The sequence below is a fragment of the Podarcis filfolensis genome (genome assembly GCF_964270895.1).
Source record: "Podarcis filfolensis genome assembly, chromosome: 10".
NCBI classification, from domain to species: Eukaryota; Metazoa; Chordata; class Lepidosauria; order Squamata; family Lacertidae; genus Podarcis; species Podarcis filfolensis.
The window spans coordinates 26,994,578-27,019,614 of NC_139612.1; the positions used below are offsets into that span (position 1 = coordinate 26,994,578).

Below are 25,037 nucleotides of genomic sequence, written 5' to 3' on the forward strand. Positions count from 1 at the left end.
TTTACAAAGTCAAAACAAGTTGTCTCTCATCTTATGGCATTCTAAGGATGAGGCAATCAAACAGGATTGGCTAATATTGATTCCTGTTTCTAATTCCTCTCCCCCTTTTTCTGAAATAACCATAAATTGGGAGCTGATTAACAGATGGTCTGTTTAAATATACAGATTAAAAATTAATACTAGCTTTTTCATCCCCCACATTTTTTTTTAAAGAAGAAAACATCGTGTGGGTTTCTTTCTTTTTTGCTCTGCTTAATTTTCACTGGCATTAATAATGGAAAGTAGATCACAGGTGGCATATGGTCTTCTTTATGGAGGACTCTCAGGCTTCACTTGCTTGGACCGCAGTGTTGCCTACCAAGCCAGGATTTCTCTAGATGCCACTTCTGAGTTAGATTGGAACAGAATTGTGTGTGTCTTCATGGTCATATGTGGCAAATCAGTCATCTTGAATTTAGATGGCCTTCCAAAAGTCTGAAGCAATGCAGACTCCAATTGTGGCATTTCTGCTGCCGTCTGTGGTTGGGAATCAAAGCCCACTTTGACGTTTTGAGTTACTAGAACGTTGCATGTACATAGCACATTGATTGTAAGAGGGCTATTCTCTTCCTAAATGATGGATCCAGAATCTGGATTTCTTAGGCTTCTTTTCCATAGTAGCTGCCTAGAATTGTCATATCATAGATCTTGATATTTTTAGATGGGTTTTTATGAATATTTTAGATCACTTGAATCAATCTTTAACACCCTTCTCTGCCTTCTTTGTTCATGCAATTAAGGAGAAGAACAATAGAACTATAGTCACCATGACATCCAAAGAATTTTGCCATTCCTTAGGGCCTGTTGCAGCAAACCTTTTAAGTCACATATCATTGTGCATTCACCATAGAACTGTAGAGTTGGAAGTCCGGCCCCCTGCATTCCAGGAAACTAAACTATGGCACAGCATTTTTAAAAAGCATTCAAAACTCCATTTTCTTGCTATGCAGAAACATGTCCTCAAACAGCTCCATAATTTCCTGCGTGTCAAAGGCACTTTAAAACGCTTTTTGAAAACCTGTCCTTGGAGACAGAGATGTGGTTCATACAGTAGGAGCAATGGCATATAACCTCCATGGCAAGACTTAGTGGGCCCTGAAATATTTTGGTGGAACCAAATAACACAGCTGCAGAAATGTCGAGGCAGCGGCAGTTGCTTATTCTCTAAGCTGGATGGCAGGCGTTATAGTTTCTCTGCGAAAGCAAATGTAGCCAAAGTTTTCTTGTGAAAGAGGCACAGGGATTATTCTCTCAGTGGTAGGAAAATTCAAAGGACTGCAGAACAGGGAACTTAAAAGGTCCTCTCTCCACAGAGAAGCATTCACAGAGAATTACAACAGTGGACCCATGTTGATCTCTACAGAGATCAAAAGCAAGGGAATCGATAGGTGTGCCATGAAAGGAAACCCCACACTTTCAATGAATTCCATTTTTCAGCCATTGCTTCTATTCTTTTTGATCTCGGTTGATTAGGTGCTACCCCTCTGTTGTGCCGCTGTGCTTGGTGACACAGTTAGTCAAATGGTAATCAAGCCTTCTCACTCTGCAAGGTCATTGGTTGGGGGCCAGTAACCCTTTCTCTAGTGATCATCCATTCAAAATTGGACAACAGCACCAGGTCACAGCAAGCGCAGGTTTCATTGCTGCTTCTGCCCATCTTCTAGGAACCACTTCACATGCCGCTTACTTCCATTCCACATGCCAAATGGGATATCATTTGTTCACTTATAGTGCCAGCAGCAATAGCAACACCGAAGAACAAATCGTGGCTAAGTTTTGCTTCATCCAAATCCAAATGGATCCTGGTTAAACAGCCATGGAATTGCAGAGTTGGAAGGGATCCTGAGGATAATCTAGTCCTGGCATAGGCAAACTCAGCCCTTCAGATGTTTTGGGACTACATCTCCCATCATCCCTAGCTAGCAGGACCAGTGGTCAGGGATGATGGGAGTTGTAGTTCCAAAACATCTGGAGGGCCGAGTTTGCCGATGCCTGATCTAGTGCAACTCCCTGCAATGCAGGAATATGCAGCTGTCCCACACAGGGATCAAACCTGCAACCTTGGCATTATCATCACCACACTCTAGCCCACTGAGCTATCCAGACGGTTGTGACCTATAGAAGCATGTAGCTAAAGATAAATCATAATCAGTGTAGCTCTCCTATTCAGATTTTCAAAGAACAGGGAATCTCCAGTTTTAAGGAGCAGAAAGTATGGGATGGCTGGAGAAAGATAGAAAGTTGGGGGGGGGGAGGAATTACACCCTTTGAAAGAACAACAACAACAATTTATTACTTATACCCTGCCCATCTGGCTGGGTTTCCCCAGCCACTCTGGGCGGCTTCCAACAGGAGATTAAAAATACATTAAAATATCAGTCATTAAAAAAAACTTCCCTAAACAGGGCTGACTTCAGATGTCTTCTAAAAGTCAGATAGTTGTTTATTTTCTTGACATCTGATGGGAGGGCGTTCCACAGGTTGGGAGCCACTACCGAGAAGGCCCTCTGCCTCGTTCCCTGTAACTTCACTTCTCGTAATGAGGGAACCACCAGAAGGTCCTCAGAATTGGACCTCAGTGTCTGGGCTGAATGATGGGGGTGGAGATGCTCCTTCAGGTATACTGGGCCGAGGCTGTTTAGGGCTTTAAAAGTCAGCACCAACACTTTGAATTGTGCTCGGAAACGTACTGGGAGCCAATGTAGGTCTTTTAAGACTGGTGTTATGTGGTCTCGGTGGCTGCTCCCAGTCACCAAGCTAGCTGCCACATTCTGGATTAATTGAAGTTTCCGGGTCACCTTCAAAGGTAGCCTCACACAGAGCACATTACAGTAGTCCAAGTGGGAGATAACCAGAGCATGCACCACTCTGGCGAGGCAGTCCGCGGGCAGGTAGGGTCTCAGCTTTCGTATCAGATGGAGCTGGTAGACAGCTGCCCTAGACACAGAATTGACCTGTACCTCCATGGAGAGCTGTGAGTCCAAAATGACTCCCACCTGCACAGTTGCCCCATTCAGGACCAGGGAGTTCCCCACACCTGTCTGCCCCCTGTCCCCCCAAAACAGTACTTCTGTCTTGTCAGGATTTGACCTCAATCTGTCAGCTGCCATCCATCCTCCAATCGCCTCCAGGCACTCACAGAGGACCTTCACCACCTTCACTGGTTCTAATTTGAAAGAGAGGTAGAGCTGGGTATCATCTGCATACTGATAAACATCCAGCCCAAACCCCCTGATGATCTCTCCCAGCGGCTTCATATAGATTTTGGAATATAGAACAAAACCACCCCCACTCTCCGTTATTTTCAAAGGAATGTGAAGGAAACTGAGACAATTTGGAATGTAATCTAACTGGAAAGATAACTGATTATAAATTTTTAGCTGAAAGGAGGAAAAGTATCTGCCAGCTGCAAGGTCAGAGGTTTTCCTATTAATCATTGGCAGTTTGGAATCAGACCGTTCTTCCTAGGTTGGAAAAAAAAGGTGAGGACAGTTTATTTGTTGGAACAGAGGGGTCTCTAACAAGCTCTTCAATCATGGAACAAAGTGACGCAGAGGTTTTTGGAAAACTGTGATACAACCACTTCCCCTGAGTCATGATGGGAAATATCAACAGTTGGAAGAATGAAAGACACAACAACATATATGCTTGGGACAACATCATGGAGAAAAAAATATCACACACAGGAAAGAACAATGATTACAGACTAAGTGCCTTACTTGAAACTTTGTAAATTACTTAATATATTAACATGAATTGAAACCATAAGATTGTAGCCATTGTACAAAGTATTATAATCTCGAAGGGAATGTAATTGAAATTATTAAGATTTTGGAACGCAGAAAATAAAAACAAAAAGAAAGTCATCAAATCTAGCACGTGAGGAGGCCACTTTAGCTAAATTGTATAATTTGGTATATTAATAATTGGTTTTAATAATTGTATTAATTAGATACAATTAATTGGAATTGTTATGAGGCTGTTATTGGAATGATATTGGAAAATCAATAAAAATAATTTGTTTAAAGCAAGTGTGAGATGTCAGCAGTTGGAGGAGAATGGTGGGTAGACAAGGAGGGATTAAAGGAGACACAAGGGGTTCACAGTGCACATTAAGCTGAGATATGGGCAGGCCCTCATTCGTGAGTAAGCCCCATTTACCTCTCTGGGACTTATCTATAAGTGAACACACATAGCACTGGACTGCATAATTGCATGTGCAACTTTGTCCCCTGTCTTGGGGCATTTTTGATGTATCGTTTGAAATCACTGAAATACATTACAAACTCTCCCTCTCCCTCTCATAGAATCATAGAATCATAGAATCATAGAGTTGGAAGAGACCACAAGGGCCATCGAGTCCAACCCCCTGCCAAGCAGGAAACACCATCAGAGCACTCCTGACATATGGTTGTCAAGCCTCTGCTTAAAGACCTCCAAAGAAGGAGACTCCACCACACTCCTTGGCAGCAAATTCCACTGTCGAACAGCTCTTACTGTCAGGAAGTTCTTCCTAATGTTTAGGTGGAATCTTCTTTCTTGTAGTTTGTTTTTTTTTTTTAAATATTTTTTATTGCTTTTTTCCAGAATCTGAATCCATCATCAATAACACAACAAAAGCAGTTTTACAGGAAAAAAAGAGATTAAACAAGAAAAAATTCATCTTTCAACATCTTTTTCCATCATCCACTGGACTTCCCCATCCCCTCCATCCCTGCATTCTTTATAATAAATGTAAACAGCAAATTAGTACCTTGTTTCCTGTGTTTTTGTATTTTCGTCTAGTTATTCACTCTGAAATTAAAACTTTCTCAATCATTAACTTTGTTTCTATCGTCTCCGAATTTCAATACTGAAGCCTATTTACCTCAAACCTTAGCAAATTTTTAACATTCATATATCTTATAATGTTTTTGTAAATAGTCCTTAAATTTTTTCCAGTCCTCTTCCACAGCCTCTTCTCCCAGGTCTCGGATTCTGCCAGTCATTTCGGCTAGTTGCATATAGTCCATCAGTTGTGTGTGCCATTCTTCCAGTGTGGGTAGCTCCTGTGCCTTCCAGTATTTAGCTATGAGAATTCTTGCTGCGGTCGTTGCATATAAAAAGAAGGTTCTGTCTTTCTTGGGTATCCTCTGGCCCACAATGCCCAAGAGGAAGGCCTCTGGTTTCTTATGAAAGGTATACTTAAATACCTTTTTCAACTCGTTATAAATCAATTCCCAGAAGGCCTTCACCCTCGGGCATGTCCACCAGAGGTGGTAAAAGGTTCCTTCAGCCTCCTTACATTTCCAACATTTATTATCAGACAAATGATATATCTTTGCAAGTTTGACTGGGGTCATGTACCACCTGTACATCATTTTCATAATATTTTCCTTTAAGGCACTACATGCCGTAAATTTCAAACCGGTGGTCCATAACCTTTCCCAGTCCTCAAACATAATGTTGTATCCAATATCTTGAGCCCATTTTATCATGGCTGATTTGACTGTCTCATCTTGAGTATTCCATTTAAGCAACAAGTTGTACATTCTTGAAAGCACTTTCGTCTTAGGTTCAAGCAATTCTAGTTCTAATTTTGATTTTTCCACCTGGAAACCAATTTTTTTATCTTTTTTAAAAATCTCTAAAATTTGGGCATAATGAAACCAGTCTCGCACCTTCCCTTTCAATTTTTCGAAGCTCTGCAACTTCCAAGTGTCACCCACTCTTTCTATTATTTCACAGTATTTTGCCCAGCCACCCCCCATATTAAGTATTTTTATGGCTTTAGCCTCCATCGGTGATAACCACCTCGGAGTCTTATTTTCGAATAAGTCTTTGTATTTAGTCCAGACAGAAAACAGAGATTTCCTTACAATATGGTTTTTAAACAACTTATGAGACTTTACCTTGTCGTACCACAAATATGCATGCCACCCAAAAGCATTATTGAACCCTTCCAGATCTAGGACATCAGTGTTTTCTAGCAAAAACCAATCTTTCAGCCAGCAGAGGGATGCAGCTTCATAGTACAACCTTAAGTCCGGCAGGGCAAAACCCCCTCTTTCCTTTGCATCTGTTAATATTTTAAATTTTATTCGGGGCTTTTTGCCCTGCCAGACAAACTTCATAATGTCCCTCTGCCACTTTCCAAAACATTTCACTCTGTCCACGATCTGTAGGGTCTGAAACAGAAACAGCATTTTTGGCAATACATTCATCTTTACTGCTGCAATTCTTCCCAACAAGGAAAGTTTCAATCTTGACCAGATTTCTAGATCCTTTTTGATTTCAGACCAACATTTTTCATAGTTGTCTTTAAACAGATTCAAATTTTTCCCAGTCAAGTTAACCCCCAGGTATTTCACTTTATTAACAACATTTAGTTCTGTTTCCCTCTGAAACCCATCTATTTCTAAAGATGTCAAGTTTTTTGCCAAGACCTTAGTTTTTTGTTTGTTTAACTTAAATCCCGCCACCCGACCAAACTCAGAAATTAGTTCCAATACTCTTTTTGTACTGGACACCGGCTCCTGTAATGTCAAAACCAAGTCATCTGCAAAGGCCTTCAGTTTATATTGTTTTCCTCCGACCTGTATTCCTTCCACCCGCTGATCCTTCCTAATCAAATTTAGCAAAACCTCCAGGACAGAAATAAATAGCAAGGGTGATAGGGGGCACCCCTGTCGTGTTCCCTTTTCAATTTTAAACTCTTCTGTCACCACATTGTTTACTATCAATTTAGCCTTTTGTTCTGAATATATTGTATCTATACCATTTTGGAACGCCCTTCCCACTCCCATCCCTTCCAAATTCTTCTTCATAAATTTCCAAGATATATTGTCAAAGGCCTTCTCCGCGTCCACAAATATCAATACTGCTTTCGTATTCAAATTTGTCTGTAGAAGTTCCAGAACATCGACGATGTTCCTAGTATTGTCTGACAGATGCCTACCAGGGAGAAAGCCTGCTTGGTCTTTATGAATAACTCCATTTAAAACTTTTTTCAATCTATTTGCCAAAATGTCAGCAAAAATCTTGTAATCCACATTTAGGAGTGAGATGGGACGGTAATTCTTAAGTTGAGTCTTTTCAGATTCCAGTTTTGGTATCAAAGTGATGAATGCCTCTTTCCACGATTCTGGTGCCCCCTTCCCTTCCATGATTTGGTTGCATACCTCCATCAATGGCTGGGTCAGGTATTCCTTTAATGTCTTATAGTATTTGGAGGTAAGTCCATCTGGGCCCGGAGATTTGCCTAGTTGCATGTGCTGAATGGCATTTTCGATTTCCTGTTGGGTTATTTTATAATTCAGGTCAGTTTGTTTATCTTGTGTTAATTTTTGTAGGCCATAGCTTTTTAAAAAATTATTTATTTCAGTCTCCACTTGGGGTCCTTGGGAAAACAATTTTTTAAAATATCTCTGGAAACACTTTCTAATTTCCTCTGGTTTCTGAATACATTCTCCTTCAACCTCTAGATTGGTAACAAAGTTCAGTTTTTGTCTCTTTTTCAGCTGCCATGAAAGCAGCTTCCCACATTTATTTGCGGATTCAAATGATCTTTGTTTCATCTGTTTAATTTTCCATTCAACTTCTTGGTTTATCAATTTAGCATATTGTGCTTGATGGAATTTTATTTCTCTCAAAACTTCTTTTGATTTTGGATTTAGTCTCAACTTTTTCTCTCCGTCTTTTATCCTTTCCAAAATCTTGTCCTTTTTACCATTCCAGAGTTTTTTCTTAATAGAATTCTGCTGTATCAGAAACCCTCTCATGACAGCTTTACTTGCGTCCCAGATTGTTTTTTTTTCCACCGACGTGTTCAAATTCAATTCGAAGTAGTCTTTCATCGTCTTTTGGGCCTTCTTCACTATCTCCTGGTCTCTAAACAATGCGTCATTCATTCTCCATCTGAAGGATCCAGCTGGTGTAAGTCTCAAGTCCATTTTCAAGGGGTTATGGTCGGAGCAAGTTTTAGGGCAGATCTCTACTTTTTTGGTCTTAGGTGCCAGTCCTCCAGATATCCAGATTTGGTCGATTCTTGTCCAGGATAGGTGGGCTTCAGAAAAGAATGTTCCCTCTCTACCTAAGGGGTTCTTTGTCCTCCAAATGTCAATCAAATCCATATTGTCTGTGAGTTCAAAAAAGGTCTTTGGTAGTCTGCCATCTTTAGTCACATTTTGGTTTTGTGACTTATCCATGTGTGTGGAGACAACCCCATTCATATCTCCCATCAGAATGATGTTGTTGTAGTCCATGTGGTCCAGCATTGTCTCATGCAGCTTCCCATAAAATTCAGATTTCCCCTCATTTGGTGCATAAATTCCAATTATCAAAAATTTTTGTCCTTGTGATTGTATCTCAATCGCCAAAATTCTTCCTTGTTCATCTTTAAACACAAATTTTGGTGCTAGGCTCTCCTTTGCATATATCACGACTCCCCTTTTCTTTTCTTTAGCTGATGAAATAAATTCTTGGCCTAGTCGCTTGTTTATTAGCACTCTTCTGTGGAGCCTAGTCACGTGGGTTTCCTGGAGACAAATGACGTCTAGTTGTTCTTTCCTCAAAATATGGAAAATCCTTTTCCTTTTTTCAGGGGAATTTGCACCATGAATATTCCAACTAAAAAGCTGCAGAGACATCCTGGATCCACTTGTTAGCCAGTGGGATTGTCTCCCTTATCGTCTATGTCTGGAGGTGGATCTTTTGTGTCTGGCGTGGGGGGTGGCCAGGTACCTGCTGTCCCTTTTCGAAGGTCCTCCCCGTAGTCGTTTAGGAATTTTTCTTGCTCTTCTGCTGTTCTGATTCTCACCTTCTTCCCTTTCAAATTAAAAGATAGTCCTTGGGGAAATTCCCACCTGTAGGGGATTGTGTTGTTTCTTAATAATCTTGCCAGGTCCTTATATATAGTTCTTAAATCCAACAGTTGTTTTGGTATGTCTCTGAAGATTTCTGCTGTCTTCCCCTGTATCACCAATGGGTTTTTAAAATGTAGGCCAAGTATGTTATCTTTTTCTTGCTTGTATCTCAATATGATCAAGCAATCCCTTGGTTTGTCTTTCTTGGCCACTCTTCCCAATCTAAAAGCGGTGACGATTTTGAAGTCTTTCTCTTCTGCCAGACCCCAGAACTTGGATATTTCTGCTGTCAAAAAGCCGGCCAAATCTTCCTTTTCTAGTTCTGGGATGTTTCTGATCCTAAGATTACTCTCCCGGTTTTTCAGCTCCGCCATAGACAGATAGGCCTGTTGTTCAGTAACCTGTCTGCTCAGTGGTCTTACTTCCCCTCTTAATTCCTCAATCCTTTTTTTATTTTGGTCTGCTTTCGTATTTGCGTCTTCAGCTAATTTTCGATTCTCTGATATAGTCTTTTCGAAATTTCCTATCGCCTGTGTATTTTGAGCAACTTGGTCTGTCAACTTATTAATTGTTGCTGTAACCTGGTCAAATTTAGCCGCTTGTTCGTCGGCTTTCTTATTTAATGCTGCCAGTTGTTCCAAAATTTCTTTAGAAATAGGGTCTAACCCTCCTGCAGCCATATCCTCCAAAGCTGGCTGTTTAAATTGTCCTTCTGGCAGATCTATCACTGTTGGAACAGATGATCTACGTGGCTGCACAGGCAAAGTTGATTGCAATAGCTCAGTTTGTTTTGCTTTCTTGGCAGCCCTTGTTTTTCCTGCCACACTCATTCCACAGCTGTCTAGGTTTCAAGGTCAAATTGTAAATCCCATGGGAAAAGTAATCATCCAGGCAAAAGAATTTCCAAAACAACCAGCAGTTCTCAGAGATTTATATTCCACAATCCAGCAGGGGGAGCTCCCCAAAAGTTAGGAAGAAGGATAGAAAATTTTCCACCATTTAAATCCCATATATAGTAAATTCCAAAATAGGGGGGGTGGAACCCTCTAAGATCACTTTACACTGCAGATAATGAAAGTTCTTTGCGAAGGTGTAAACAACAGTTCCTTTTTAGTGGCTGTAAAGTAGCCCAAGTAACTTTATGTCTCTATACACAATTGCCACAGTCTGATGTTACTTTGTATCCAGGCAGCCCGTGTGCTGGGGCTCATAACTTTGTAATCCACAAAATAAGGAGAGGTATAGCACAGTCTCAGTCCATTTATAATACAGTTTTGACTTTCCCTTTATTTTTAATCAGTCAAATTCAAACTTGCAGGGTAAATTCCAACTTCTTTTAAACTCTTTTCAACGCTTCCGCTTTAAAAGAAAACTTTGCTCAGTACTTTAAACAGGGACGGAAGACTGACTTCCTTTTTAGCGTCTCCCGTTTTCAGCCGAAATTCATCAATTTAGAGTCCAAATAAAGCCTCAAATTTCTTACTCACGAGTTTGTTGTTTCCGATCAAATGTTCAAAGAAGAAAGGTCAGCGCTCATCAGCAGCAGCCGCGCGGCTTCACTTCCGCGGAAAGAGCGATGGATTCACAGCACCGCTACCCCCTCCACGTTCCGGAGCCCCTTACGGGGTCCCTTCTGCGTTTCCGAGGTCGCTCCTGGTGCCCGCCGAATCCCACGGCCACGGGCTCACTCTACCCGTGGTTTTCCTGAACGGGTCGTCGCTGTGCCGCAGCGCACGACCCTTTTCCGCGGAGCCCCTCTTCAACAACTGAAGAGGACCGCCATTGCTGTTTCGCGCCGCCTCCGGAAGTCTCTTCTTTCTTGTAGTTTGGATCCATTGCTCCGTGTCCGCTTCTCTGGAGCAGCAGAAAACAACCTTTCTCCCTCCTCTATGTGACATCCTTTTATATATTTGAACATGGCTATCATATCACCCCTTAACCTCCTCTTCTCCAGGCTAAACATGCCCAGCTCCCTTAGCCGTTCCTCATAAGGCAGCGTTCTCCCTCTCCCTCTCCTTCTCCCCCCCCCCCTCTTTGTGGGTATGACTGTAACTGAACTACCTCAGCTTGAACTAGTCTCTTTGTCTCTTTCTTCACTCCAGGTCACAGATATGATGCTTCAGGACAAGCCTTATCCAGACTGGGGAAAGTCTGCCAGAGCTTTCTGGAAAAGAGGGAACATCAGGATCATTTTATTCTGGTAGGAAATAACCACAGTTCAATTATTGCAAATGGTTGTCTGTGTGCTTGTACAGAATATACCATGTAAATATATAATTCTGAACCACCTCCAAGGGTTGTGGCGCAAAACATCTGGAGGGTATCAGGTTGAGCAAAGCTGAGATAGATCCTTGGTCTGATCCAGAGTCTCTTTTCTTATCAGAATCAAATCAATAAATGTTCTGCTGTGTTTTACCATGACATAAAGTTTTCTTAATCTATTTTTACCTTGAAATAATTTGCCACAAATGTCTTGAATGTTAAATTGGATTAAGTGTAAGCAAGACATCATTTCATCTTCAAAAATAAGCTGATCTAATGGGGATTTTTAAAATATAAAGGGTGACATAAGTGCCTTCATTTCTTGCTGTGGGCAATGAAATAAAATTGCCTTAAGCAACACTGCTCATTAAATAAAGACATTATTTATGGGATACATGCCAGGCATTCAATAACAGCCTTCTTAATAAGCAGAGTGAAAAAGAAAGATGGGCAAATAAGTAACGTTCAAAATTATAACAAAGTATTGTGACCCCTTAAAGACACGTGGTTGTAGAGGGGGATATATAAACAGGAAATGCAAAAAATACAGACTGTGACAATTATATTATAGTTTAACCATATATAAAATAGCTACAGTGACCATTCACAAAGCAGTGTTGATGAGAACACAAATATCTTGGTAAGCTATTTAGCTCTTATACTGGGGTAATAACTCATTGGGTGATGCCTAATGTTAGATATACTTGGCATAGACTCACTAAAATGACTAAATGACTGAACAGAAGTGACGTTATTTATTAGTTATTATGTTCATGTCCCAACGTTCCTCTAAGAAGCTCCGGGTGGTATGCACACTTCTCCATCCCATTTTACCCTCACAATAACACTGAGAGATGACAATTGGCCCAAGGTCACACAGAGAGTTTTACAACTAAGCCGGGATAATCATCATCATCATCATCATCATCATCATCATCATCATCATATTTATTTATTTATTTATTCATACCCTGCCAATCTGGCTGGGTTTCCTCAGCCACTCTGGGTGGCTTCCAACAAAATATTAAAATACAACAGTCCTTCAGATATTAAAAGCTTCCCTAAACAGGGCTGCGTTCAGATGTCTTCTAAAAGTCTGGTAGTTGTTTTTTCCTTTGACATCTGGTGGGAGGGTGTTGCACAGGGCGGGTGCCGCTACCAAAAAGGCCCTCTGTCTGGTTCCCTGTAACTTCGCGTCTCACAGTGAGGGAACTGCCAGAAGGCCCTCGGCGCTGGACCCCAGTGTCCGGGCAGAACAATGGGGGTGGAGATGCTCCGTTAGGTATACTGGACCGAGGATTTGAACTTTAGCTTCCCGGGTCATATTCTAGCACCCCAATCATTATTCCACCCTAGCTTTCTTAAGCCCATTGATTTAAATGGGTCTGCAGTAATGGGAAATAGGTCCAAACTGGGAATTAACCATAACTTAGACAGAACCATCCCTTCCATTGGTGAAGATTAAACCCACTATGCAAATGCCTTTGGGAAATTTATTGAAGTTTTCACAATGCAATAAACGAAACAAACTAATCTACAGGAAATGAAGAAAAGAAAGAACCTACAAGATCCTATTTCATCACTATATCTTATCTTCCATCCTCTACAGAGGAAGGTGTGTCCTTCCATTTCTGACCTGGGCTCATGCCTCTCTTCTCACAGCCTCTCACCCTGTGATATCTCCCAGGGCCACCTCTCAATTGATGGGCGCAAATGAAATATTTCCCACCCCCATCTTAGAATGGCCCAGCTGCTTAAAGCATTAATTTGAAAAAGCTAGTTGTGAAGAATCATTAAGGTAGCGAATCTTTAAGGTGCAAATTTGCAGAACACATTCCGAATTTACATCTTCCATATGCTTTTAGCAAGAATTTGCTTCCAACCTCCATTTTGGCAAATTTAATGTACTTCAGCTAGTGTTGCATATTGCTCAAAGAAGAAGGGGAAGTGAATATGGCTTATTCCAAACCATTGATCAATGTTAGCTTAGAAGATCACATGGTTTACATATTTTATATTTATTCAACATTTGTTCAACATGCCTCACTGCATTACCTCTTATTTAAAAGCACCGTTTTGCACACAGTGTAAAGGAGAAGATTTCTGTTGAGATAGCTTTAGATCTAAAAAAATGGAAATCAAACTTTGGAATCTAAAGCATTTTAAAAAATATGCTTAATTAAGCAACTCCATATGTTGAATGGGAAGGGACATAAAATGAAATTATATGAATTGCACACATGTGCCGCCCCCCCAGCAAGATCCCAGATTGATGATGGACAATTTGCTATAACATTTGGGATTATACTGGCAGAATGATTGTCATAGGCAATATCTTGCTTCAACACTTACCATCTCAAATGACCATATCTCTCCTCTGAACTGAGCTTGCAAACTGGCTGTGGTTGCCTTTATAATTTGTATAATGCCTATTCTAAAGCAGCTGCATTGGCTGCCAGTTAATTTCAAGGCTCAGTTTAAGGTGCTCATGCTAGTGTTTAAAGCCCTAAACAACTTGGCCCCAAATATCTAAAAGAATATCTCCTTTTTTACAGTCCCCGCTGGGTGTTAAAATCAGCAAAGGGTCCCTTCTTTGTAGCTCCACCTTGAGAAGTTCAGAATGCTGGTGGGGATGGCCTAGGAGAGGGCCTTTCCTGTGGCAGCCACTGGCGGATGAAGAGGGGGGCGGGGGGAGCACACAGCCCCCAGCACCACGATCCCGGTGGGGTGCCATCGTGGCTGCCCTCCCGCGCTGGGCACCCCCAGGACACCACCACCAGCCATGCCCCCACCTGCTCTTCACCTCCCAGTGCTGGAGCATGAAGCTCTGCCACTGGTGGTAGCCCCTAAGCTGTGGAATGCCCTCTTCACACAGGTGCATCTGCTGCTTTCCCTATACAGTTGTACCTTGGTTGCTGAACGCCTTAGAACTCGTACGTTTCAGCTCCCGAACAATCGAAAACTGGAAGTGAGTGTTCTGGTTTTCAAACAATTTTTGGCAGCTGGACGTCCGGCCCAGCTTCCGATTGGCTGCAGGATGCTCCTGCTGCCAATCAGAAGCCATGCCTTGGTTTTTGAATGGTTCTGGAAGTTGAACGGGCTCCCAGAACACATTCTGTTCAAGAACTAAGGTACGACTGTACAGCTTTCAGCGACTGCTAAAAGTGTACCTCTTTTACTTGACCTTTGGCACCCTAGATGTGTGTTTTCAAGTCCCAACTCATTCCTGTGATATATTTAAACTGTTTTTAATTCTGGATTTCTACATTGCTGTAACCAACCCTGGGGCCTGCTGGTGAAAGGCAGTTAATAAAATTAATAACAAAATTAATACTAATAAAATTAAGAGTAAGAATAAGAAGCATACCTGTGTAAGACTTTTGCAAAATCCTTAGGAGTAGAAGACACACACTTTGCATCTATGTCTACTTTAACTGACTCATTTCTGCTCAGGTAACTCATATCATGCTACAAAAGATAACCTAAGATGTTTTATTGAAAAAAATCAATATAGCTTTCTTTTGCCGTAGAAGAATGAGCTGATAGCTGAGCAATATTGAGTCATCCAGTTTTACTTTGTACATGAGATGAAATAATAAGAACAAGGTGCTCAGATTTTGGCGTTCCATAATTACATGTTGTCTACCTCCAACAGGAAAAGCAATAGGTAGAACTTCAGATAGATTAAAATATCAAAATCACAAAATGTTAACAGCAGCTGTTGCATAGGTCTCCTTGTTGTCTAATGCACCTCCTTTTTATTCTCTTTGTCCTCTCCCGCCCCCATTTTGCTTTAAAACCCCATCACACAAAGACATCTTTGAATGGATGCCCAAAAATTATTAGAACAACAAATATGATGCAAACCTTTCACATCCATGGATTTGAGCTACCTTGCTCATACCGCGTCTTTATGCTGAAGATTATACAATCTATTTATTGTACCGACGAATGCACTCAAAGGCCTAGCTTAAAGAGCCTTTAAAATAATGGTGTTGTCAGTAGCCTGGTAAGTGCCTCTCATCCTTTTGTGCTATGGCGCATTCACAGCCCTCTCCTTTGGAATTGGATTAGCTTGCCTTGTGATGAACCTTGACTCTAATTTATGGCAGTGCTTCCTGCGACACAAGTGTAAGCCTTTCTCATCGCTAATGGGCAAATCCCCATGTGTTTCCGCAGAAAGACACCTGACTTTTAGAAGGGAGCGAGGGAAAGATGGAAGGGGGGGCTTTCAAAAGGCAAACCCCACATCTGAAGACAGAAAAATATTTTTGAGTATTCCTACTTCACATCAGCATCCACTTTCCCCTGCCACAACGTAACATAAATTTGATTGCATTAACGACAAAGGCAGTCAGGGAAGAGGGGTTGCCCGAAGACTGCATTAAAATGGATCTGGCGTACATTTAAATTGCATTAGTTGCTCGAGCCGCATAAGCTTAGCCGAATACATGTGGCTGAGGTGGAGAATATTACTAAAGCTTTCCCCTCCTTCCTTTTGATTAAACTTTCTCCTTGAAATAATTCTAATTGGTTGACCTCCAGAGTCCGCCTCTTTTCCTGGCTTTTAAGAAACAAGGTTTTTTTGATGTGTGTTTGTTTTTCTGTTGCTTGGTAGGATTGCTTTGCCCTTAGGTGGATTGAACTGAGCTACTCATTTGAATTCTCAGCGCATCTGAAATAAATAGAATGATAAAATAGAATGATTGATAAACGGCACTTTTTTTTACTGAGACATTTTTGATGCTAGGTTAATGGATTAGCCTGGAGGGAGCTTCTGTGGGTGCCAAGGGCCTCTTGAATACGAGTGACTATACTGACCATCACCTCCAGATCTCAAGAGATTTTCATAAGCGGTTTGATGACTGGCAGTTAGTACAGGATAGATGTCAAGGCCTGGTTGGAGGAGGAGAAGAGCTGGGAGCCACCAGCCCAAGAGTTCTCCAGTGAGGGCTCAAACTGGCTGGGTGGTAGCCTGCCTCCCAAGAGTCCCTCAGGGAACGCTCCGAAGATAACACCTTTGAGCCTGGGACACTGAGGAGCGGTCAACAGAAGGTAGATGATAGAAGCAGGAGACTTGAGCAATCAGTGTGTGTGTGTGTGTGTGTGTGTGTGTGTGTGTGTGTGTGTGTCAGGAGAAGGAGGGAGAAGCTCCTGCTGGCTCTTCTCCACCTCTGACACCCTGCGTGAGGAGAGTACTGCACATTGCTGAGTAATGTGTCATACATGCCCAGAGGAGGAGCTCCCCCTCTCAATCTGCCTGATAGGGATTCAGAGTGAGAGACCAGAGGAGAAAGGCTGTGCCCACAGCTTAGTTTCAGCAACACTTCCGTTGAGATGCCTTGGACCTTCAGGGCTGCACGGCTGCGGGAAACAACCCCCCTCTTGAGTTGGCCATGCTGTAAGATCTGGACTCCCTCCATCCAAAGTCAGGTGTAAATATGTGAATGAAGCATATTTCTTAAAGCTATGTCATTCGGCGGGTCTTGATTCTCAAAGGAATACAGACCCTGAGTGAGTGGCGGGAACCCTCCCGGGATCTTGCCACAGCTCAGCAAAGACTGGGGTGGTGCCCAACTTTTGTAACAATGCTAACATCTCTTTGCATGGATGCTACATGTGTGATTGGGATGGATTGGCCAGCAGGCTTGCTAGCATGGAAGGAACAAGGCCTGCTGTTGTGTCCCTTGACATAGTGATGGTGTTTCCCCAACACGGCATCCTGTGTGAGGCAAAGAATGCCTCATGACCTGGGTGTTATGTACTGAAGTTCTCACCCTGGGCCAGCAGGGAGATACTGTAGATAGTTATGCAAATAAGGGATCGAAAGTGATGTTCAGTGATTGGATAGTTTTAGAAAATTGTTACAGTTATGTTGGACTGGAGCTCTATATAAGCAGGCTGACTGAACCCTTCAGTTCAGTTCAGTTCTGTTCTGGCCTGTGAATAAACAAGAGCTGTTTGAAGAATCGCTGTGTCGTCTGATATGTTCACCCACAACTTAACACTGCGGAAAAGGGGTTTGAGTTCCAAGGTAATCTGAAGCATTTTATTTATTTAAAACATGGTGAAGGGCAGCTAAGAAATCCTCCTCATGCTACTATTACTGCCATGATTATCATCAGAGGTACCGACTTGGGCCCCAGACTATGGGTGCACAACGTCCCTCATCATGACATCATCTTACATTGTGGGGGCCACAGTGGTGCTTGGGTGGCCTCCAATGCACTTCTGAGGCCTCATAGGGCCTCAGAGGTTGCGTCCAAGGCCTCATGAGGCCCTCAACGCGATTTCTGATTTCTTGTGGGAGCTGGCACCAGTGGTTACCGTCATCACGTTATTGTTGTGCCTACTAAGGAGAAATTTCAGTCTCTCAACATTGCACAAGACCTTGATGACACAATTTCTTCCTTGTTTTACAGAATTCTGGATGGCTAAATCTGATCTGATTTAAAGTAGCACATACTGCAATACCTTTATTGCATCTACTAATTAATTCTTGCACCTAGTAATTTTGCCCTGTTCTTGTTCCGTTGGACTAGCATGGCTGCTAAATTTTGGTCTACAAAGTTATCAGAGTAGTCAGTGGTTGGAACAGGTAGAATTGCAAAGAATCTCTGCCTTACTACTCTCTCAGTGACCCATGAATGCTGTACTGTCACCGGAGCTCAACACAAGCATATATAGCTTTCCAGATTGTCTTTAAACTATGCAGGCGTGATACCATCAGAAGCCAATTCCCGTCTTGTGTCCTTGAGTAAAAACAAATGCTATACGTCACAAGTGATTCCTTTCTTTCCTTAAGACAACTGTGTGTGAAACAAACATCTTTCTGTGATTGAGGAAAGAAAGAAACTCTTGGAACTGCTACAATATAATCTCTGGTTTAATAAATCCTTGCAATATTTCATGGGTTGGTTTTGGGTTTGGGTTTTCTTGGAGATTTATTTTTCATAGTTCTAAAAGGACACTGCTCCTCTGACCTGGCTCTGGAGGAATTCTTGTTCCAGGCAAGCCATCTGACTGTTGGCAGATATCTACAGCTTCTTCCTCTACCAGTCTAATCCCTTTGCTCCAGACGATGGTATTCCTACACCAAGGCAGATGGTGCTGCTGCAGCCAGCATTCCTTAGCGGGCAAGAATTGGTAGGAAGCAGCTGTACACACAGGTCATCTCCAGACTATCAGTGTTTTGAGGGTGGGGGATCCAGAGCACACCAGAAATCTAGGTTTGCACAGTTAAAGTGGATTAAAAGTGCTCTGTTGCTCTGGCAGAATAAATCCAGTGTTTTTAAAAAGCTGGCTTTCTGAGGTTAGGAAAGTGACAGGGAAATGCATAGAAAAGTGTGGGGAGAGTGAATGATTAACTGGAATATGTCTAACCACTGCACAAGCAAATCAGCATGAATGCTCACTGCTGTATAACCTCACTGCAAACTAATCATAATGAATGCTCATTGCAAACTGGACATAGTCTAATCTCCTCTTAAACTTTGTGCAAGCAAATCAGAATCAATGTGCAATAAGCAGGGCACCTGGAGGAGCCCAGAGACAGGGGAGATTCAATCAGTCAAGGTAACATAGCAAAATCACAACCAAAAATAACATCTAAAGGGAGACAAAATATAGAGGTGCTCATACGTAGTTCTAGAAATCTCAAAGCCAAGGAAAATGAGCTGAAATAGTGCCTGATATTGGAAGAGAATATTTATAACAGGAAAATCTGGTAGAACGATGACAAGCAGTAGAATATATTTCTGTCTAAAGACGACATACAGAAGAAGACAGAATGACCGCTCCCCACATTAAATGGGGGGGTGCCCTTTGCATGGTCGCGCACAGCCCCTGGACCCTATGCGGCAACATTAGCACAGGCTTGGCTTCGCCTTCCCCCAGGTGGGATACCTGGAGGTCTCCGCCTACCTCAGTCAGTTGCCCAATCCCGCCTGGGGAAGCGTTGCCAAGGTGATCAGGCCAGGTAGGGGGAGGGACTACTTGCCCACACAATAGAGGGAGGATCTTACCTGGGAATTGTCAGTTGGCTCCAGAGCTTCTCCCACCCTACCCACCCTCAGTTAAGACTTCTTTTGCAGATTAACCTTTTCTCCACAGGTACGCAGGCGCTGCTACGTCAGGGTCGCTGTTGAAGGGCCGGAAAGGAATTTCCCTGCATTGGCAGGTTTGCCTTTCCCATAGCAAAACGTCACAACTTTGGCGGTATCAGGCCTTGGGCGGAATCCTTTAGTCTATCTTGCCTAAATGGGGTGTGTGTGCAGCGGTGACCCACGCCCCCTCCTCTTTGGGGCGGCGATACTAGGGTCCCCCGTTAAAGGGGTTGTTTGAAGGGAGGCGTTGGCCATACGCCTAGAGGTCATCATTGCTCTCCCCTGTGACGGCGGCGTAACGGGGGCGGGCTCTCTCTGCTTGAACATATGTTCGCTAGAGCCAGCCCTTACCCCCCCCACTGGATAACCCTGATGTTCCCCAGATCCCCGGCGGGGGACTGGGAGGGATAAATGCCCAATGCCTGAGCCAAGGTCTACCCACATCTGAAACATAATAAAGTTGTGGCCAATTTTAATCCCATAGCACATTGTCTTGAGTCGTTATTCCACACGGGGGCTGCCCAGGGTTTGGGGGACTCCGCCTGTCCACGCAAGGATGGGATACACTGGCGTTTATTCATTCATCATTGAGCAGAATTCATTAGAAATCATGGGAAGAACAAATCCAGCCACATAATAATTATAGGTAGAGAGATCGGGCCAACGAAAAGGGGAATATACATGGCAGCTTTATAATCACTTTTGTGGAAAAAGGAAGCATGGTTATAATGTATTGGTGCAATAAAGTGCAGAAAAAATATGATCCTATATATACTCCTAGGGACATTGTAAGCTAGATGTCTGAGGCTTAGAACAGTTGATCATAAAGCTGGCAAGAGGAGACAACCCTTGATTATTTGATAGGAATTCTACTTTGTCCATGGTGAAGCCTGAGGGCAAGGGAAGGTTGCTGGAGGCATGGAGAGAAGCAGCTGCTTCTTTCCAAAGAAGAGGCTGTGCCAAAGGTCCTCAGATACACCACCTTGTACCCTGCAGTAGCCAAGCCTCTGGAAAGCCCACAAGCAGAATGTGAGGAGAATGCCTGTCTTCTGTTGTTGCCCTCCAGCAACTGACACTCAAAGGTGGTTGCCTCTGATCCTGGAGGTAATACATCGCCCTCATGATGAGCAGCTATTGAAAGCCACATTCGCCTTTTAAGTCACTAGTGGCCATCACAGCCTTAAGGTAGCAAATGCTGTACTTTAATTAGAAAAGAAAAAGAGCTTCTTGTTGTCTGATCTGAACCTCATCCCAAATGGATTCAGGATTGGCACGTGTAAGAGGGAGAAAACCTCTCTCCTTTCCATCCATTTTGTCTGCAGTTTACATGGTGTAACAAACCTCAACTATGACCCTCATTATGGGACGCGGGTGGCATTGTGGTCTAAACCACCGAGCCTCTTGGGCTTGCTGATTGGAAGGTCGGCGGTTTGAATCCCCGTGACAGAAGGAGCTCCCATTGTTCTGTCCCAGCTCCTGCCAACCTAGCAGTTCGAAAGCACGCCAGTGCAAGTACATAAATAGGTACCACTGTGGTAGGAAGGTAAATGGTGTTTCCATGCGCTCTGGTATTCCATGGCACCAGAAGCGGTTTAGTCATGCTGGCCACATGACCCAGAAAGCTGTCTGTGGACAAACGCCGGCTCCCTCGGCCTGAAAGCTAGTTGAGAGCAGCAACCCCATAGTCGCCTTTGACTGGACTTAACCAGTCCAGGAGTCCTTTACCATTACATTTAACAGTGGTACCTCAGGTTAAGTACTTAATTCATTCCAGAGGTCCGTTCTTAACCTGAAACTGTTCTTAACCTGAAGCACCACTTTTGCTAATGGGGCCTTCTGCTGCCACTGTGCTGCCGCTGCACAATTTCTGTTCTCATCCTGAAGCAAAGTTCTTAACCCGAGGTACTATTTCTGGGTTAGCGGAGTCTGTAACCTGAAGCATCTATAACCCGAGGTACCACTGTACTTATGACCTCCATTAGTTGCTTTTTAAAAAATAATAATGAAAAGCCCCAATCATTGTAGCCTTTCCTAAGTGAAGGTGCTTCAACCACTTGAGAAGGGTTGCTCCCTCTTCAGCTCTGCGCATCCTTCTTGGGATATGCTGCCCAGCACCGTACAAAATATTCCAAGTGTGGATGCGCCTTGGTATAACAGCATTACAATACCACAGGTTTTACATACTCTTATTTTCATACTGATCTATGGCATTGAATATGATTCCTCCCCCCACCCCCACTTTCTCACCCTGGATAGGCATTTTCTCTGAGCCATATCCACAACAATCTCTTTCCTGGCTAGCCACCACAAGTTCAACTGCCGTGAGCAAATATGTGAAGTTAATATTCTTTGCCATGTATGCAACCCTGTACCCTTCTTAAACCCCCTTTCTCTCCCATCAGCAGTGGATGCTTAGGACAGCACAGGGGTGCCAATTTGAATAAAATATTGAGGGACCCCAGGTAATCCCTGCCCTGCCCATCAACTTGGGGGGTGGGGCTCAGCCCCTAGAAGTTGGCTCCTATGGCACAGCATGAGTTTGAAGGGAGAAAAATGCTTTCCCCTCTCTTCCAGCCTGCTGTGCAAACTACACCTAGCATCTATTTTTTTCTAGGAAGCATAATATATACCATATTTTTCACTCTATAAGACGCACCAGACCACAAGACGCACCTAGTTTTTGGAGGAGGAAAACAAGGAAAAAAATATTCTGAATCTCAGAAGTCAGAACAGCAAGAGGGATCACTGCGCAATGAAAGCAGCAATCCCTCTTGCTGTTCTGGCTTCTGGGATAGCTGCGCAGCCTGCATTCACTCCATAACATGCACACACATTTCCCCTTACTTTTTAGGAGAGAAAAAGTGAGTCTTATAGAGCAAAAAATACGGTATATTGTATTTTTATGGAATTTTGAAGTTTCCTTTAAAAACAACAAACAACCAACCAACAATACTAGCCTATTCAGGAATCCTTGAATTCTATTGTGGAGATGATGTGGGCTGTCCATTCTGCCTCTGTCACTTCCCATGTGTTGAATATTCTGAAGTGAGGTTCAATCATGTCTGAACACACAGTTCTCCCCATGATTGGAACTGGGTTCCTAATCACAGGGGTGCCTGTAAAAATGCTCAACTGCGTGCATTTACAACCCTCTCTCCTTCGAATCTTCGTACTCTTCACAGGAAAGGTCAAGGGTGGAGGAAGTGGGGCTGACATGTGACCCTGTGAGGCACCGTCCACGGACTGAATTTAAGAATGGATGTTTTGAAGTCCTGATCTCTGACTGGAATTCTTCTAGAAGAGAATCAAAGGAATGATAGAACCTCAGAACAGTTACGAAATGAAGGGAATCCATTCATCCCTAAAAATAACCAGCAGCATGACTCAGATTTTTATAGGGCACCTGAAATCCTCTAAAAAGAGAAGTTGGCAGCAGAAAGTAACTTTACAGACTGTAGTCAGGACATGCTGAAAGCTGAATCTGAATCACCTTGCCAGCTTCTCACAACCAGATCTCTGTAGGGTTTTTAGACATTTGTCATCTGACTGCCAAATGCCCATTGATCAGCTGCCGCATATTGACATGCAGTCGTATCAAATAGATATTATAGAAAGAAGTAACCTTGTGTAAGTCAGCTTAGCTGCAGAAGCTGTTAAAGGAATCTAAAGTGTGTGCTTTTTTATTTATCATTTCTGTTTATAGTCAAATGGTTCTTCACCAAATGGTCCACAGGTGGGTTGCAAAAATGTCACCATGCAAACAAGGGTAATTTACGTTGATATAATAACATAAAACCACCATGTATTTTAGTTTAGCAATATCTTCAGCATATATTTATTTTTCTGTGTGAGATTGGGTGTAATTTGTTAATAGTGGATCAGGACCTTGCCAGTGGTGGTGCCCACATTGAGGAACAGCTTCCCCCAAAATCTCTTCCAAGTTACAGCTTTGTATACATTTTTCCGGGAAGCAAAATCCTCTGTGCTGATGGTGGTTTTATTAGTAGTGTACAGCATGTTGTGGCAGCAATGCTTACATGACCTCCTGACAGCTGAGTCTTGCTGCTTACTAGGAGGTAGAGGGATAAGGTGGTAGGGACAAATGCATTGGCTGGATTGTACTTTGCTGGTATGTTTGTACTCCATTGACCTTCCCACTTCCTCATCCTTCCCATTCTCCCCGCCGGTGTAAGCAGCAGTCACAGCTGCCAGGAGATCTGCACCACCACCCCACAATGCTGTGCGGTTTTGGCTTGTGTGTTGTTTTGTTCGCATTTTCTGTTATTCTTCTACTGCATTCATTTTAGTTAGTCAAGTGAACTCAGTTTGTGAGACCGGAGTCCAACCAAGGTTGAAACGGAGTTGGCATCACTCTCTTTCTTCTCAGAATTCTTTTTCTAAGGGATTTCTTTTAGCTTAGTGCTAAAATAATTTATACGTTTCGTGCACTCTCTGTTTAAACAGAAGCTTAGTAAATAGTGTTTTGCATGTTTGTTTGAATGAACCCTAGACGATAAACTTATCTCCAATTATTTAGTTTCATTTTGAGGTGAAGAATGCATAGCATTTCCCAAAACAAAGTAATTGAGAAGATCCAAGTGCAGATGAAAGAATATGTAATGTGATATTAATGTTTCAAAGAAGGGTGAGCTATGCCTTTCTCTTTCAACTTCTGATTATGAAAGGGATGTGAGTGGGTTATTCCTTTGCAACCCATCATTTTAGTTTGAGCAGTTATTTCTTGAAAAGCTTTCTTCATAGACAGGAAGCATGTGTGTGTGTGTTTGAGACACTATAGAAATTCCACTTTTGTCATCTGCCACACAGCATTCCAGAGATTACAACATATTTTGGCTGGCTTCAGAAAAAACAAAACCATACACTTTGTTTTAATCTATACACAACTTCAATTAGTGTTCAGGTCAGTAAGTGGTAAGACGTTTATGGAATCAATCATTTTGGGTTAAGGAGTATGCAGGCTACAGGCTTACTAATGGAATGGAAATAATGCCTGGAACTTCTCCAGAACCGTCAAAGTCTCAATGGAACAATTAAATATGTATGAATAATGTTTGCAGTGAAGTTCAAACACATCAGCCTGAGGCTTTTATTTTGGGTTTTAATTTATTCACCATTCCCGCCTCCGCCCCCTTGCAACTACTGGATGATCCAAAAACATTTTGGAGATCTCTGCCAGCTACATCGCATACAGTATATATGTACAAATTCTGACTGACTCACAAAGCTGCAGTTATTTTGTTATTTTTTCTACATCATTATTTCAGGAAACAGAAATAGATCCTGAAATTGGTAAAGCTTCTCTGCAAGATCCTTATCTTCCTTTTGCACACCATTGACTCTCTTGTCATCCAAGGGTTCTGCTACTAATGTCTTGAATATTTCATTGTTGTTGGCCTTCATGTTTTTGTCAATGTTTTTACCAATTATTGCACCAATGAGTTGTTGCTGAATACACTTGAATACAGCTGCAAGAAGGAGGAAGACTTACGGTACATTTCAAATAAAGGAAGTACAGTGGTACCTTGGGTTACATATGCTTCAGGTTACATACACTTCAGGTTACAGACTCTGCTAACCCAGAAATAGTACCTCGGCTTAAGAACTCTGCTTCAGGATGAGAACAGAAATTGTGCTCCGGCGTGTGGCAGCAGCAGGAGTCCCCATTAGCTAAAGTGGTGCTTCAGGTTAAGTACAGTTTCAGGTTAAGAACGGACCTCCGGAACGAATTAAGTACTTAACCCGACGTACCACTGTAAAGTAAAGGAGG

At 42.6% G+C, this 25,037-nt stretch overlaps 1 protein-coding gene across 3 annotated transcripts in view; it reads left to right on the top strand.

Annotated features, from left to right (window-relative positions):
• TMEM117 (transmembrane protein 117) overlaps positions 1 to 25,037 on the top strand; it is a 215,576-nt gene that overhangs the window by 122,533 nt on the left and 68,006 nt on the right. For all 3 annotated transcript variants that reach the window (XM_083574570.1, XM_083574569.1, XM_083574571.1), the window contains exon 5: positions 10,985 to 11,082. In XM_083574570.1, coding sequence (XP_083430696.1) covers positions 10,985 to 11,082 — 98 coding nt within the window. The remainder of the gene's footprint in view (positions 1 to 10,984; positions 11,083 to 25,037) is intronic.